This window comes from Orcinus orca, chromosome 10 (genome assembly GCF_937001465.1).
Source record: "Orcinus orca chromosome 10, mOrcOrc1.1, whole genome shotgun sequence".
Lineage (NCBI taxonomy): Eukaryota > Metazoa > Chordata > Mammalia > Artiodactyla > Delphinidae > Orcinus > Orcinus orca.
In genome coordinates, this window is record NC_064568.1 from 35399113 (window position 1) to 35414913 (window position 15801).

Consider the following 15801-nt stretch of genomic DNA (forward strand, 5'->3'; position numbering starts at 1 on the left):
AATTGTCTACATCCATGTACCAATCTTGAGGGCTTGTGTGTATTTATCATCGACAAAAAAAAAAAAAAAAAAAGAAGAAGAAAGAAAGAAAATAAATAATAAGGTTGCAAATAAGAAAAGAGTTTATTTGAAGTCTTAGAATTCGGGAGACACAGATATGGGTAAAACCAAAAGAGTGTTCTGTGGAAGAGAAAGAGTCAGGGGCTTCTAAAGACGAAAGCCACAACGTTGTTAAAGTTCCTGGCAAGAAATGTGATTGACTCTGATGCAAGAAGGGAAATATCTGTCCTTAAGTAATGATGAGTTATTTTAGGGTAAGGGTCTGATAATTATCTTGAGTTTCTGGTAGATGTTCTGGATGATTGTGTTAGGACACTAAGTGGTCAAAAGGTCAGATTCCATACAGTCTGAGGCATGCATAAGTCATACTTCCTCAGTGGCCTCCCTGCTGCAATTTAGAGAGCTCTCTTAGCAATACCGACTCCATTTTTATCTTCCTTCCACAGTGTACCTATGAAGCACTTTGAGTTCCATGGATAAGCAGTGTATCAGTTAAATATCCTGCTGTTGTTTATGACATTGCTATGTTATTGGTAATTTGAAACATTACATTGGGTAAAGTAACAGTAAACAACATAGAACTTTCTACCAAAGAACATTATCAAGAACACCATGTTAAATGCAATCTTTCCTGGCAATAGAGGGATGAACTAAATGTTGTTCTAATCCCATGTTCTTTTATTCTCACTACATTATTCCATATGGGAAAGCCATTTCTTTCTTCCTAGTTGAAAGTATTATTATTTCTGCTCCAGAATTGACAGATTTAACTAGTTCAACATATCAGAAATGTAATTCTAGAAAACATCTAGCACCACTTAAACTACTTTCATAGAGTAACATTTTAAAATACAGAGGTCTGACCAGATGGCTTCACAGGTGAATTCTATCAAACATTAAGAGAAGAGCTAACACCCATCCTTCTCAAACTCTTCCAAAAACTTGCAGAAGAAGGAACACTCCCAAACTCATTCTACGAGGCCACCATCACCCTGATACCCAAACCAGACAAAGATACTACAAAAAAAGAAAATTACAGACCAATATCACTGATGAAAATAGATGCAAAAATCCTCAACAAAATACTAGCAAACAGAATCCAACAACACATTAAAAGGATCATACACCATGATCAAGTGGGATTTATCCCAGGGAAGCAAGGATTCTTCAATATACACAAATCAATGGATGTGATACACCATATTAACAAATAGAAGAATAAAAACCATATGATCATCTCAATAGATGCAGAAAAAGGTTTTGACAAAATTCAACACCAGTTTATGATGAAAACTCTCCAGAAAGTGGGCATAGAGGGAACCTACCTCAACATAATAAAGGTCATATATGACAAACCCACAGCAAATATCATTCTCAATGGTGAAAAACTGAAAGCATTTCCTCTAAGATCAGGAACAAGACAAGGATGTCCACTCTCACCACTATTATTCAACATAGTTTTAGAAGTCCTAGCCATGGCAATTAGAGAAGAAAAAGAAATAAAAGGAATACAAATTGGAAAAGAAGAAGTAAAACTGTCACCGTTTGCAGATGACATGATACTATACATAGAGAATCCTAAAGATGCCACCAGAAAACTACTAGAGCTAATCAATGAATTTGGTAAAGTTGCAGGATACAAAATTAATGCACAGAAATCTCTTGCATTCCTATACACTAATGATGAAAAATCTGAAAGAGAAATTAAGGAAACACTCCCATTTACCATTGCCACAAAAACAATAAAATACCTAGGAATAAACCTACCTAGGGAGACAAAAGACCTGTATGCAGAAAACTGTAAGACACTGTTGAAAGAAATTAGAGATGAAACGAACAGATGGAGAGACATACCATGTTCTTGGATTGGAAGAAACAATATTGTGAAAATGACTATACTACCCAAAGCAATCTACAGATTCAATGCAATCACTATCAAATTACCAATGACATTTTTTACAGAACTAGAACAAAAAATCTTAAAATTTGTATGGAGACACAAAAGACCCCAAATAGCCAAAGCAATCTTGAGGGGAAAAAATGGAGCTGGAGGAATCAGACTCCCTCACTTCAGACTATACTACAAAGCTACAGTAATCAAGACAATATGGTACTGGCACAAAAACAGAAATATAGATCAATGGAACAGGATAGAAAGCCCAGAGATAAACCCACGCACCTATGGTCAACTAATCTATGACAAAGGAGGCAATGATATACAATGGAAAAAAGATAGTCTCTTCAATAAGTGGTGCTGGGAAAACTGGACAGCTACATGTAAAAGAATGAAATTAGAACACTCCCTAACACCATACACAAAAATAAACTCAAAATGGATTAAAGACCTAAATGTAAGACCGGACACTATAAAACGCTTAGAGGAAAACACAGGAAGAACACTCTTTGACATAAATCACAGCAAGATCTTTTTTGACCCACCTCCTAGAGTGATGGAAATAAAAACAAAAATAAACAAATGGGACCTAATGAAATTTAAAAGCCTTTGCACAGCAAAGGAAACTATAAACAAGATGAAAAGACAATCAGAATGGGAGAAAATATTTGCAAACAAATCAACGGACAAAGAATTAATCTCCAAAATATATAAACAGCTCATGCAGCTCAACATTAAAAAAACAAACGACCCAATCAAAAAATAGGCAGAAGACCTAAATAGACATTTCTCCAAAGAAGACATACAGATGGCCAAGAGGCACATGAAAAGCTGCTCAACATCACTAATCATTAGAGAAATGCAAATCAAAACTACAATGTGGTATCACCTCACACCGGTTAGAATGGGCATCATCAGAAAATCTACAAACAGGGCTTCCCTCATAGCACAGTGGTTAAGAATCCACCTGCCAATGCAGGAGACACGGGTTCAATCCCTGGTCCAGGAAGATCCCACATGCTGCAGAGCAACTAAGCCCGTGCACCACAACTCCTGAGCCTGCACTCTGCAGCCCGCGTGCCACACCTACTGAAGCCCGCGTGCCTAGGGCCTGTGCTCCACAACAAGAGAAGCCACGACAATGAGAAGCCCAAGCACCGCAACAAAGAGTAGCCCCCGCTCACGGCAGCTAGAGAAAACCCGCGCACTGCAATGAGGACCCAATGCAGCCGAAAATAAAAAATTAATTAATTAATTTAAAAAAAAGAAAATCTACAAACAACAAATACCTAGAGACCTAGAGACTGTCATACAGAGTGAAGTAAATCAGAAAGAGAAAAACAAATATTGTATATTAATGCATATATGTGGAATCTAGAATAATGGTACAGATGAACAGGTCTGCAAGGCAGAAATAGAGACACAGATGTAGAGAACAAATGTATGGACACCAAGGGGGGAAAGCGGGGAGGGGGAGGTGGTGGTGGGATGAATTGGGAGATTGGGATTGACATGTATACACTAATATGTATAAAATTGGTAACTAATAAGAACCTGCTGTATAAAAAATAATAAATAAAATAAAGTACACATCAAAAATAAATAAATAAATAAAATACAGAGGTCAGAGGCCTTTCTGGAGAAACTGAAGGAAAGAACTACCATCCTAATCACCTGGCAAGGACGAGGTAAGGAGTTTTATAGTAACTCCACAACCTTTTGGATATCAATCATGTAAAATAAATATCAACAGTGAAACAGCAGCATAAGGAAAACAAATTTCACTCACGTGTATCCAGTGTAATTTAAGAGTGTGCCTGGCAGAATAGTAGCAAGATACATGATCTACCTGGAAACCAAGGCTAGAAGATGCTAATTCCAGCTCAGCAAACGAATCATTATTGGACCTTGGGAAAATTAGTTAGCTTGCTTTCTCTGCCTACAAAGGTAAACAGTAATAAGCAGATACTTTCATTTATTTTTTAAATTATTTATTTATTTGGTTGTGCCAGGTCTTAGTTGTGGCATGTGGGATCTAGTTCCCTGACCGGGAATCGAACCTGGGCTCCTTGCATTGGGAATGTGGAGTCTTAACCACTAGACTACCAGGGAAGTCCCTAAGCAGATAATTTTAGAATAAATCTTTGAAATCTGAGAAAGAGGACTTCCCTGGTGGCGCAGTGGTTAAGAATCCGCCTGCCAATGCAGGGGACAAGGGTTCGATCCCTGGTCTGGGAAGATCTCACCTGCTGTGGAGCAACTAAGCCCATGAGCCACAACTACTGAGCCTGTGTGCCACAACTACTGAAGCCCACATGCCTAGAAGCCCGTGCTCTGCAACAAGAGAAGCCACCACAATGAGAAGCCCACACACTGCAATGAAGAGTAGCTCCTGTTTGCTGCAACTACAGAAAGCCCACACACAGCAACGAAGACCCAACACAACCAAAAAATAAATAAATTTTAAAAATTAAAAAAAAATCTGAGAAAGAAGGGACAGGGAGTAGAGAAAGAGAGAGGAGACAGAGATGGAGAGAAAATGGACAGGGAGAAAGTTGCAAGAGTGAAAAGATGCTGAATTCTGGGCTATACTAAAAGCGATAAGCATAGAGCCTAAGAAACAAAAAATTATATTAATAATACAAGTAAATCAATCATGATTATTTGTTTATACTTATGACAAACAAATGTTTTGTTGGCTGTAGAGCTGAAACAACCATCCCTTCTCTCAGGTTTATGTGGTAGATAGAAATCAACTTAACATTCCATTTAATCCAACAAATACTTATTAAGCCTGGCTTCTGTGTCAAAATGTGATAGTAAACAAGACAGACATGGTTCCTGCTTCACTAAGCTGATGAGACAGACAAAACATAAGTGAATATAATAACTACAACTCACAGATAAGTGCTATGAAGAAAGTGAGGAAATGAGCCATTATTATATCACAGGGATATCAGAGACAAGAATGTTCCAGGGCTTCCCTGGTGGCGCAGTGGTTGAGAGTCCGCCTGCCGATGCAGGGGACACGGGTTTGTGCCCCAGCCCGGGAAGATCCCACATGCCGCGGAGCGGCTAGGCCCGTGAGCCATGGCCGCTGAGCCTGTGCGTCCGGAGCCTGTGCTCCACAATGGGAGAGGCCACAACAGTGAGAGGCCCACGTACCGCAAAAAAAAAAAAAAAAAAAAAGAATGTTCCAGAAAGGGAGAACAACAAGTGCAAAGGTCCTGAGACTAGACTCATTTAGCACATGTCAGTCAGTGGGCTGGGATGGAAAATTTGAAAGAGCAATTCACAGAAAATGGAGATGGAAAGAAAGCAAGAGACCAGGCCCAGCGATGTCTCCTCCTAGGCCATGGCAAGGACTTGGGATTTGACACTGGAGAAATGGGAAGTCTGGGACTGACAAAGCTACACAGCTGGTAGATGTATTTTAGTGCCCTTTACCTTACAGCCCATGATTTTATTTTTTTTAAATGAAAGGTTTATTCAGGGAGATACGCACTCCATAGACAAAATGTGGGCCATCTCAGAAGGTGAGAGGCCCCAAGGTGTGGGGGTGGTTACTTTTCATAGGCTGGGTAATTTCATAGGCTAATGAGTGGGAGGATTATTCCAACAATTTTGGGAAAGGGGCAGAGATTTCTAGGAACTGCGCCACAGCCCACTTATTGGCCTTTTATGGTCAGCCTCGGAACTGCCATGGCTCCTGTGGGTGTGTCATTTAGCTTGCTGATGTATTACAATGAGGGTATACTGAGGCTCAAGGTCTAGTGGAAATCAACTTGTCCACCATCGTGGACCTAGAGCCCATGGTTTTAAATGGCAAGTTTTATTTTCTACCACAGAACCACTCAGAGTGGGAGACACATGGGTTGGACTGATTGGGTTTTAGGTTTTCATATTTTAAATTATTTTTATTAAAAAACTGTCATTCATGGAACACAACACAAATGTTACCAAAGGTCTTCCAGGAGTGCAGTAAGACTCCTTCCCACCTCTGATCACATGATCCCAGCCACCCACCTCCCCACCCCTCCCAGAAGTCTCTTCCATGGCCTTAAGGGAGTTGGGTTTTAAGACAACATTCATTCACCAGTATTTATTGAGAGTCTACTCTTTGCTGGGGCTGTGTTAGGTACTGGAGACCTAATAGACTGAGATAGAATCTCTGACCTCTCAAAGCCTATTGTCTAAAATAGTGGTCCCCAACCTTTTTGGCACCAGGGACCAGTTTCATGGAAGACAATTTTTCCACGGATGGGGTGGGGGGTGGGGAATGGTTCAGAGCAATGGAGAGCAACGGGGAGTGGCAGACAAAGCTTTGTTCCCTAGCCCACCGCTCACCTCCTGCTGTGCGGCCTGGTTCCTGGACCACTACAGGTCCGAGGCCTGGGGGTTGGGGACCCCTGGTCTAAAAGACATGGGAAAGGTCTTAAGGTTTCATTCACAAATATAAGGCAAAGTCAGGCCTCAAAGTAGATGAGAAAGATTTTCAATCCAAAATACTCACATTCTCTTTAATATATCTTAAGAGCTGTATAGGGCATCAAAGTCAACATTAACATGTTTGGGGCCATGCAAACATGCATTTCGAAGCAATTTTCTATTCTGAATATGAAAACTCCCTAAAATAACTTGGTGTTCTTCACTAGTCTAGCCCTGTTCAATCAAAAATATATATTTAATAAATAAAAAAGGAAATATCCTAGATTATTTCAGGAAATCTACATAAGAAAAAAACGAATGAATAAGGCACAAGAACGTAATGTACAGCATGGTAACTACAGGTAATACTGTATTGCGTATTTGAAAGTAGCTAAGACAGTGGATCTTGAACGTTGTCATCATGAGAAAAAAAATGTGTAACTATGTGTGGTGATGGATGTTAACTGGACTATTGTGGTGATCATTTTACAATATATACAAATATCAAATCATTATGTTGCACACCTGAAACTAATATAATGTTATAGGTCAACTCTACCTCAATTAAAAAATAAGAATTAAAAACACCTAAATTCTGTTTCAGGTGTGCCTTTGAATTCTGTACCAAGGGAATGTATTACTTATTAAAAAAATACAATTTAAAAAAAATTAGGGCACAGATTGTTTAAATGTTCCCTTGAAAGTAGGTGGGGGGGAGGGATAGTCAGGGAGTTTGGGATTGACATATACACACTGCCATATTTAAAATGGATAACCAACAAGGACCTACTGTAGAGCACAGGGAACTCTGTTCAATATTCTGTAACAACCTAAATGGGAAAAGAATTTGATAAAGAATAGATACATATATATGTATACCTGAGTCACTTTGTTGTACACCTGAAACTAACACAAAATTGTTAATCAACTATACTCCAATATAAAATAAAAAGTTAAAAAAAAAGAAAAGTAGGTAGAGGGGATGTAGGGCTCTGCCTCCACTATGAAGAAAGGCAGCCATAGTGTGGATAAAAGGACCCTGGGGTAGCAGGCAGTAGTCCCTGGATTCTAATACCAGATCCCCCCTGACTAGTGTGGAACAACTAGCCAGTGATTTCTCCACCCAGCTTCAATTAAATCAACCAGCAAATGAGGATGAACACTTTTCTACCATTAGACTGTGAGATGAAAGGAAGCCCTTGCCTTTCTTCTCTGATGAATTCCTACTCATCCCTGAAACATTAATTCAAACATCATCTCCTCCATGAAGCCTTCCTATACTTTCCTGACCAGATGAAGTTAGTGGCTCCATCCTCTGGGTTTCAAGTGAAAGGTCTCTAGCATTGCCCCTACTTCTTTCAGTTTCTCCCAGAGCTAGAAAGTTGTCTTTGAAGCTTCCAGGGGGCTACCCTTTCACAATTAGGAGTTCAATAAATACTTGCTTAATGAACGGTAAATGAATGATACATGTTTCCTTGTCTGCATTTGTATATGTAACGTGATTCTGCAAAGAATGTAAGACATGAAGTATCTTTCCATTAACAAATGGCCTTGGGATGTAAAATCATCAACAATACAACTACTATCCTTTTTCTTTTTTTTTTGGTCAAAAATTTTCCATTCCATTGTGGTATCTTTTCTATAAGAAAATGGTTTTTAACAAGTCGGCGGTGGGGCAGAGCTCCCTATACCTTACAAGCCTTGTTTTCCTCTTCAGCTAGTACCTGGCCCTTTAAAATGCCTTAAAATGCTCAACAGATGTTTGCTAAAAGAATGAGTTATTGTTTTAAAGCTTTAAACGATCCAAGACAAACTCAAGCCTTCACGGGCTCTTTCCAAGACTGGATAGAAATATTTTCGTGGGATTCAGACGAGGAAAATAAGTAAACGTGGATAATAAAAGACACTCCTGTATAGTTACAGGCGGGTTAGTTTGGCTTTTATCAAAATTTTCCTTCATAAAAACATCAAGAGAGCCGAGATCTGAGGTAATTTTCGGGGTTCCCTCCCTCCTTCCTGTCCGCTTCTCTGTGCTTTCTAAACTGCCCGTGCAGCACTGCCTTGCCACAGCGAGGTTTCCATTCTGCGGCCCTGGGAGCCTAGTCCGGCAGGAACGCTGGAGAAAGCTTCCGAGCAGCCTTGATCCGGGCGCCGGGACCTTTCAGCCAGCGGAAAAGAAGCAACTGAGTCCCGTCCTACCAGCTCGGCCACGCGGCGGCATACGCCAACCCGGACGGTAGGTCCACTGGGACCTGACGACACTGGAACCCAGCGCCCCGGGCGTGGGCGCAGCGGAGCATAATAGCTGACGTACCGCCTCGCCGCGAGGCCCGGCTGAGAGGCGGAAGATGAGGGTGCTGACGCAGCTGGGGGAACTTTGGCTCCATGGCACCTTCCTGTCCGCGACTCCGCCCCCGCCAGAGGGGCTAGGTTCCGGAATTCAAGATGGAGTCGCTGAGTCGAGCTGGGCAAGAGATGAGCCTAGCGGCCTTGAAGCAACACGACCCCTACATCACCAGCATCGCAGACCTCACGGGCCAGGTCGCACTGTACACCTTCTGCCCCAAGGCCAACCAGTGGGTGAGTGCAGCCAGGCCGTTGAAGTCGCCCGCCCGGCCGCCGCCTCTTAAAGGGGCCGCGCGGACCGTTCTGGGTGGGGGCCGATGAGGGAGGCCAGGGCGGCAGGGGCGAGGCCAGGGACTGGAGAAGAGTCCGGCTGGCGCCTGAGGGGTGTCGGCGGAGCCGGAGATTGGGCGAGAGGAGCGAGAGAAGTAGGTCCAAACATCCGGGGGAAAAGCTGATAGAGGGGAGGGTTGGAAGAGGATCAGCACCATGGGGTCCGGTTCGAGGATGTGGGCGACTTGCCTTTTTTGCAGGTGTGTTAGAGGATATGAGACTGGTGGAGTCATAAAGATGCCTGAAAGATTGTGTTTGAAGCTTTGAGGGTTATTAGATAAAGTATATATACATAATCTATAAAATAAACAGTCCTTCTCTCCCCCCAATAGACATAAATAAGGGCTCCCTTCTCAGAGGTCATTTGGATTTAGAGCTTGAAATCCAGTTAGTTTCAGTTATTGGAAGAGAGGGGTTGGGGATAAGTCCTGCATTTATCAAACTACACTGTATTTCCAGAGTTTGGAAAAGATTTCAAGGCGCTTAGAAAAATGACTTCCATGTTAATTGGATTACCTTGAAACCTTTGGAAAAGAGACCCTGTGTCTGTTCAGCAATGCTGCTGGTGATGTCACCTCTGAATGCACCCATCAGACTAAGTACTTTTTGTCTTTTTTGCACGGGAGAGGATCCGAAAAGTTGCATTCAGTTTGTTCACTGACTTGTTAGCCCGTTTGAAGCTTCGTCCGTTGTTTAAATAACATAATTAGGGAATTTCCTGGCGGTCCAGTGGTTAGGACTCCGCACTTCCGCTTCAGGGTGCCCGGGTTCGATCCCTTGTCGGGGAACTAAGATCCCACAAGCCGTGCAAGTGGCCAAACAAATAAAGGTAACGAAATTTCCCTTAAAAAAAAAAATTGAACCTTCTTGATTAACTCATTCAGCTATATAGGCTTTACTTAGGAAATAATCCGTAAATATTTGTTGGATCGAATTAATGATTGACGTTAACGTTTCAGTAAGAATTGAAATCTTTATACTAACAAAACTGAAAGATTATTATCGTAGTATGTCCTTTACAACATAGTGCAGATACATAGGTTATAGTTAATTAGTAATTTTGTGAAAAATCATTTGGCATTTATAAACAGTTAATTCAGATAAAGAGAGTTTTCAAAGTCATCTTGCTTTACTTTATCTTCTTTCCTTCACCTCCTGTAAGAGAAGGAGGTATGGGAAGCTAAAGAGAACAAAATTATAGATTTTTTTTTTAAGTGTGGCTGTTTTAGACATTGCTTTAGTTTGAATCGTTCTTAATCATTTTTCTTGCTCTACGTATGAATTTTTGTAATATGGGTTGCAGACAAATGGTGAAGATTTGGGGCATGGACTTATTATTTGGGGCATGGACTTAGGCTTTTATTTCTAGTTTGTCACAGACTTCCAATATTTTGGAATTTTAATTGTGTTATTCACCTTTAAATATGAAATACAAGCTATAATAACCTGAACTGAAAAATAAGCTGCCATTATTCATTTGGGTCATGGTACATGGAGTATAACCAAAGTCTCTTCTCTCATTGTTATTTTACAGTGAGTTGTAACTTTGCACAGTGGTTTATTTGGGCGTTTTCTTTCATTGTGAAACCATTGATTACCAATTTCTTGCACTAATAAAGTTTGAAAGGCAAGAAAAAGCCTCTGAATTTTTAGTAAGGAAAAGTTTCATTATGATGTTTAAGCTAGGGCAATACTCCTGGAAGAAATCAAGGTGGTAAATATTTTTTAAAATTATTTTTTCATCCCAGCAAATTCAATTTTATATGGCTGACATTTAAGTTTGCTAAGTTTGTTGATTACCTTAAACCATTTAGGTCCTATCTGGGCTGTGAACTGTAGACTAACGTGTTTCTTTTGCTTTTTTAAAAACATTGTAACTGTGTGGTTTTGTTTGTTTGTTTGTTTTTGCGGTATGCAGGCCTCTCACTCTTGTGGCCTCTCCTGTTGCGGAGCACAGGCTCCGGACGTGCAGGCTCAGCGGCCATGGCTCATGGGCCCAGCCGCTCCATGGCATGTGGGATCTTCCCGGATCGGGGCACAAACCCGTGTCCCCTGCATCGGCAGGCGGACTCCCAACCACTGCGCCACCAGGGAAGCCCCTGTAACTGTGTTTAAAACCTAAATACGCTCTTGTCACAGCAAGTGAAGGATGATGAGTTGTACTTTGTTAATCAAAACATTTACCTTAAGCTAAAAAAAAGTTTTTAATTATTTGTAAGACCTATAAGAATTACACTAAGACAGAGTATAGTTTCAATATTCATGATTCTTCAACACAGTTTTAAAAATAACAAACTAATTGTGTTTGACAGTAACTCTTAACTAAATTTGCTACAAAATTTGCTACTCATAAAAATATACCAAAATTCCCCAATGATGAAACAAAGTGTCCTATAAGAAAATGTTTTTTTTTTTTCCCCTAGTAACTTTGATAAACTTTAAAGGTGAAGAAATTGCTTTATACAGGAGCTTGGCTTTAAAATTAAGAAATTTGGCTATAACATTTTAGTTTTAAAAAGTGAAAGCTAATTCTAGAATTTTTCTCCTTTAAATTTTAAAAAAGGAAAGGGAAATTGCTGCAGATACAGGCGTGTTGCTAGATAGAACATTGCATATCAGTTAATACACATCAATAGAATAGAAAGGATACAAAAGAAACTGGTAATAGTAGTCTGTGGAGAAGACCTACTTGACCTGTTCAAAGTGATTAATTTTAAAATAAATAAGTTGATCTTAAACATGAAGTATCTCTTCTCCATTGGGACTCCTTGGGGTTAGATTATGGGGAAAAAAACTAATCGTCTCATTGTCTGTTATAGGAGAAGACTGATATAGAAGGGACCTTATTTGTATACCGAAGGTAAGCTTTTTTAAAAAGATTTTTTTTTAATTTTTTTTTTTTTAAATTTGATGGTGAATGGTGTCATATGGAGTGATTCAACCCTATTGTATATTTGTCTTTGGGACCTTGCTGCTTGACCCTTCAAGTATTCATCCATCCCTTGCTGTGAGATCCTTACCAAGTAATGTCCTTTCTTTGACACTTCCCGTGATTCAGAATCAAACAGAACTAGAATTTATTTAGGAACCTAGCAAAATGGAAAACATTTTCTAGTAATGAATGAGTCTAAAGCAGTTGCCTTTCTCCCTCCCCCCATATTAAGAAAAATAGAATACATTGAGAAAAATAGTTGAGAAAAAGAGAATAGATGGACTAGCTGTTGTGTGATTACTAAACAAAAAGTTATCTTCTAAGACTCTGGTTCTGTCCCCTTTCCATCTACCCGCAAAAGTTTTGGATTTTGTCAGTGTTTGTAGTAATATGTATTTTTAGTTTGAGAGTCCTTTAGAAAGCCTAGATTATTCATAATTGCACATTTTTTATTTTTAACTTTTCTGAGAATTATTGTCTTAAAACATGATTTTTAAAAAAATGATTGGTTTGTAAATGCAGCTTGTGTTTTGTTCGGCAACTTTCTTGGCCTAAAGGCAGCTGACAGGGTATGTTAGTCATTGGAGTTCCTTGTTTTCCTGGATCCCTCTTAGGTCTTGCTCTGACTGAGGTAGGTTCCTTCCTTTGGTTTCTAAAGCTTAGGGAACTCAGCAGGAGTTATTACTGATACCTGGTTCTTTTCCTGTGTGTGTGTATTGTGAGTTATCTTTTATGATTGCTTTTCTCCATTTCTCCACTGATGGTTATTAACAAGAATTTGTCAAATATTCTTCTAAATTTTGCTGTACAACTTTGAGATCTTGTCTAAAAATACTGATCTTTTTCTTCCTTTAAATGTATATGCTTTGATGTTACTTTTTATTTTTTGACATTTTGTTTGCTGTTATTCATCTTTCTCCTTTAAAAAAAAAACACTTTACCCTTCACCTACTTCATTAGTCTTCATTACCAATATAAATGTCTAGAAGCTCTTCAACTGTTGTTAGAATGTTGGTACTTGGAAAGTGCTTTGCTGGCCTTATTGTTACAGTAGAGTACACATCCACCGGTTATAGAAGATGAAATTTAGTTTAGTGAGCGACTTGATTTGATGAAATTTATGGAGGCTTACACAGTATTGATTGTAATAAAAGGAGACCAGAGAAACTCTATTTGGGAAATGTGAGAACATCTTATATACTTTGGATAAATATATACCAGGATGTCAGAATGTCGATTTGGAGAGACCTTAGTATAAAAGAAGCCTGGATTTGGAATCAGAAAACCTAAAGGATTCAGTGAAACAAGTGTATACAGAGAAACAAGTGAGAAACCGTAAAGTGTTGTATACAAGTGAGAAATATCTAAAGGATCGTATGCTGAATCATCCTGATATGAGAACCAAGGGTGTTTCTTATTGTAGGATTCGAAGCATTTTCTTTGTAACTCAGGTTTTTCCATAGTTCTCACATTTGATGTAAGAAAAATCATTGTAATGGTGGGCAATAATTATAACCAATCCTGCAACATATTTAAAATAAATTATATTTTTATTGAGCATATGTTTATTAAACATATACTATATGTCTGTCTTGGGACATATCTAAAAAAATGACAACCCTATTTTCATGGAATTTACAGTTTAGTGGAGAAGGACAATAAATACAAAAAATAATAAGTGGTATGGAAAAAGAGAGAAGAGGATTAGAGATATTGAGTTTGGGAGCATTAAAAAGGGTAGTTCTCTAGTAGGCCTCAGTGAGAACAGGACAGTTTACCAAAGGCTTGTGGGAAATGGGATAACTCTAGATTCTAGGCCAGTGGCCCAGGCAGAGGTCTTTAGGTGGAAACATACCTGTAGGAAGAATGGCAAGGAGCCCAGTGTGGCTGGAGCAGGAGGAACAGGGAAGAGGCATAGGAGATGAAGTCAAGGGGGTGCACATCACCTGAGGCCTTGGTGGCCTTAGACAGGACCTTGGTCTTTACTCTGATGGACCGAGAAAGCTTCTGAGAGGAGGAGGGGTATGATCTGACTTAGATTTTTTTGTTTACAATTTTAAATGCCAATAATACTATATAATGCAATATTGTATTCATTCTTTAAAATGGAAGTAAAGAGGTAGATAACATTTCTGCAAATGAACAATGACAACAGATTTTTTTTTCTTCTATTAAATCTAAGGTCAGCTTCACCTTACCATGGTTTTACCATTGTGAATCGACTGAATATGCACAATCTAGTTGAACCAGTGAATAAAGACTTGGAATTTCAGCTCCATGAACCATTTCTACTATATAGAAATGCAAGCTGTGAGTATCTATCTGTTAATTACAGTGCATATGTTTGCAGTTAAAATTGAGTGACTTCAGTTTCTGTCAGCACGTTATTCTTGGAAATTAAAGGTACAATAAAAAATATGGTCTATACTCTTGTGGTTATAAATGAGTCTCTTAGTAAGATCAGAGCTTTTAAATTGGGCTTCTAAAATTGAAACACTCTTTTGTATACAGTAACTTATTACATTATTTTAGTTAACTATACTATTCCATATAATAGCATTACATTATATTCCTATTGTTTGTTCTCTGAAAATAAGTTTCACCCTTTGTTTTTGTTGTAACATGTATTATTGGCTGCCCATGCCCCTGAGCAACAGAACTTAGTTTAAGAGACACAGGACAGATACTGATATTTCTGTCCACAAAGAAAGTACTATCTTTGCCCTGATTGTGGTATTTTTCGATCTGTTTATTTAGTTGAGTATCTGTTGGGTAAAAGTGCAGGGCCAAGAGCTATTGTACTTTAATGTTAATAATATAATAACCTATGGGGTAGGCAGGCAGTTAAGTCAGCTGAGACTCTGAGGTGAGTGGCGGCTATTCAGTTGAAGAGCGAGGATTGTAACCCTTTTTTCTGCTTCCTAGTCCAGGGTTCTTTCAGGCATTTTATAGACTCTAAAAATGGTTGGGTGTGGTCAGCAAAGCTAGAGTGGCCCTTTCAAGAAGGAAAGCACTAAAAAGTATACCTGGTTCCTGTACTTCAGCATGGGTATTGAAAGTATGAGTGTTTGAGGAAAGAAGATGGGCGATTTGTTTGGCATTGATGGTAGAGATATCAAAACTGGTTACGGTGGTAAGGTGATTGTGCTGTAACCATAATCTAAGGAGATTGCTGGAGATAAATTTGCTCCTGAAGTAAAAGTTTGAATTTCACTTGACTGGGAGGTAACTGGTATTGGGGGAATGTCTTCAGTATAAAATGTAAAAAACTACTAGAAATTATGCATCTTTTCATTCCCTGAATGAGAAATGACAAGGTCTGTGTTGAAGCTAGAAACCCCAAATTCTTCTCTGTAGCTCACTTTTAAGTGAAATAAAATCTGTCTCTTGACTTTTCAGTAAACTATTTGTCCAGATAATTACCTCTCTTAGATGGTTTGAATGGATTTATTTAAACTAATGTCACAGTAGAATTACTTCAAATAGCTGTTTTCTTTATGCTGACCATTCTGTTAAAGGGGAAATTCTGCAAAGTAACACAGATCTAATTTTTTTTTAAGGAAAATTGGTTTAATTCTGCTTTTTATTACCTGAAAGTTTAATCTAGCTATTGCCTCTAAGAAAAGTTTGATTGGTAAAGTAGTCAGTAGGGGAAATTATCAGAGGCCCATGGACTTGATTACCATTTAGCATAAGCCTGAAGTGAATCTCATTATATTTCTTTAACAAGTAAAGTTTCCTGTGAAGTTGAAAGTGCAAGATAACACAAATATAAGTGAACCATGATTAACCAAAATTTTTTTAATTAATT

At 39.0% G+C, this 15801-nt stretch overlaps 1 protein-coding gene across 2 annotated transcripts in view; it reads left to right on the forward strand.

Annotated features, from left to right (window-relative positions):
* Positions 1-8724: 8724 nt before the first annotated feature.
* DCP1A (decapping mRNA 1A) overlaps positions 8725-15801 on the forward strand; it is a 61146-nt gene continuing 54069 nt past the window's right edge. Inside the window, exons 1-4 of one of the 2 annotated variants that reach the window (XM_033424606.2) lie at positions 8855-8962; positions 9518-9887; positions 11878-11918; positions 14173-14300. In XM_033424606.2, the coding sequence (XP_033280497.1) occupies positions 14219-14300 (82 nt within the window). In that variant the 5' untranslated portion in view covers positions 8855-8962; positions 9518-9887; positions 11878-11918; positions 14173-14218. Of the gene's footprint in view, positions 8963-9517; positions 9888-11877; positions 11919-14172; positions 14301-15801 lie in introns of both variants that reach the window. The other variant, XM_004267919.2, reaches the window with a different exon arrangement.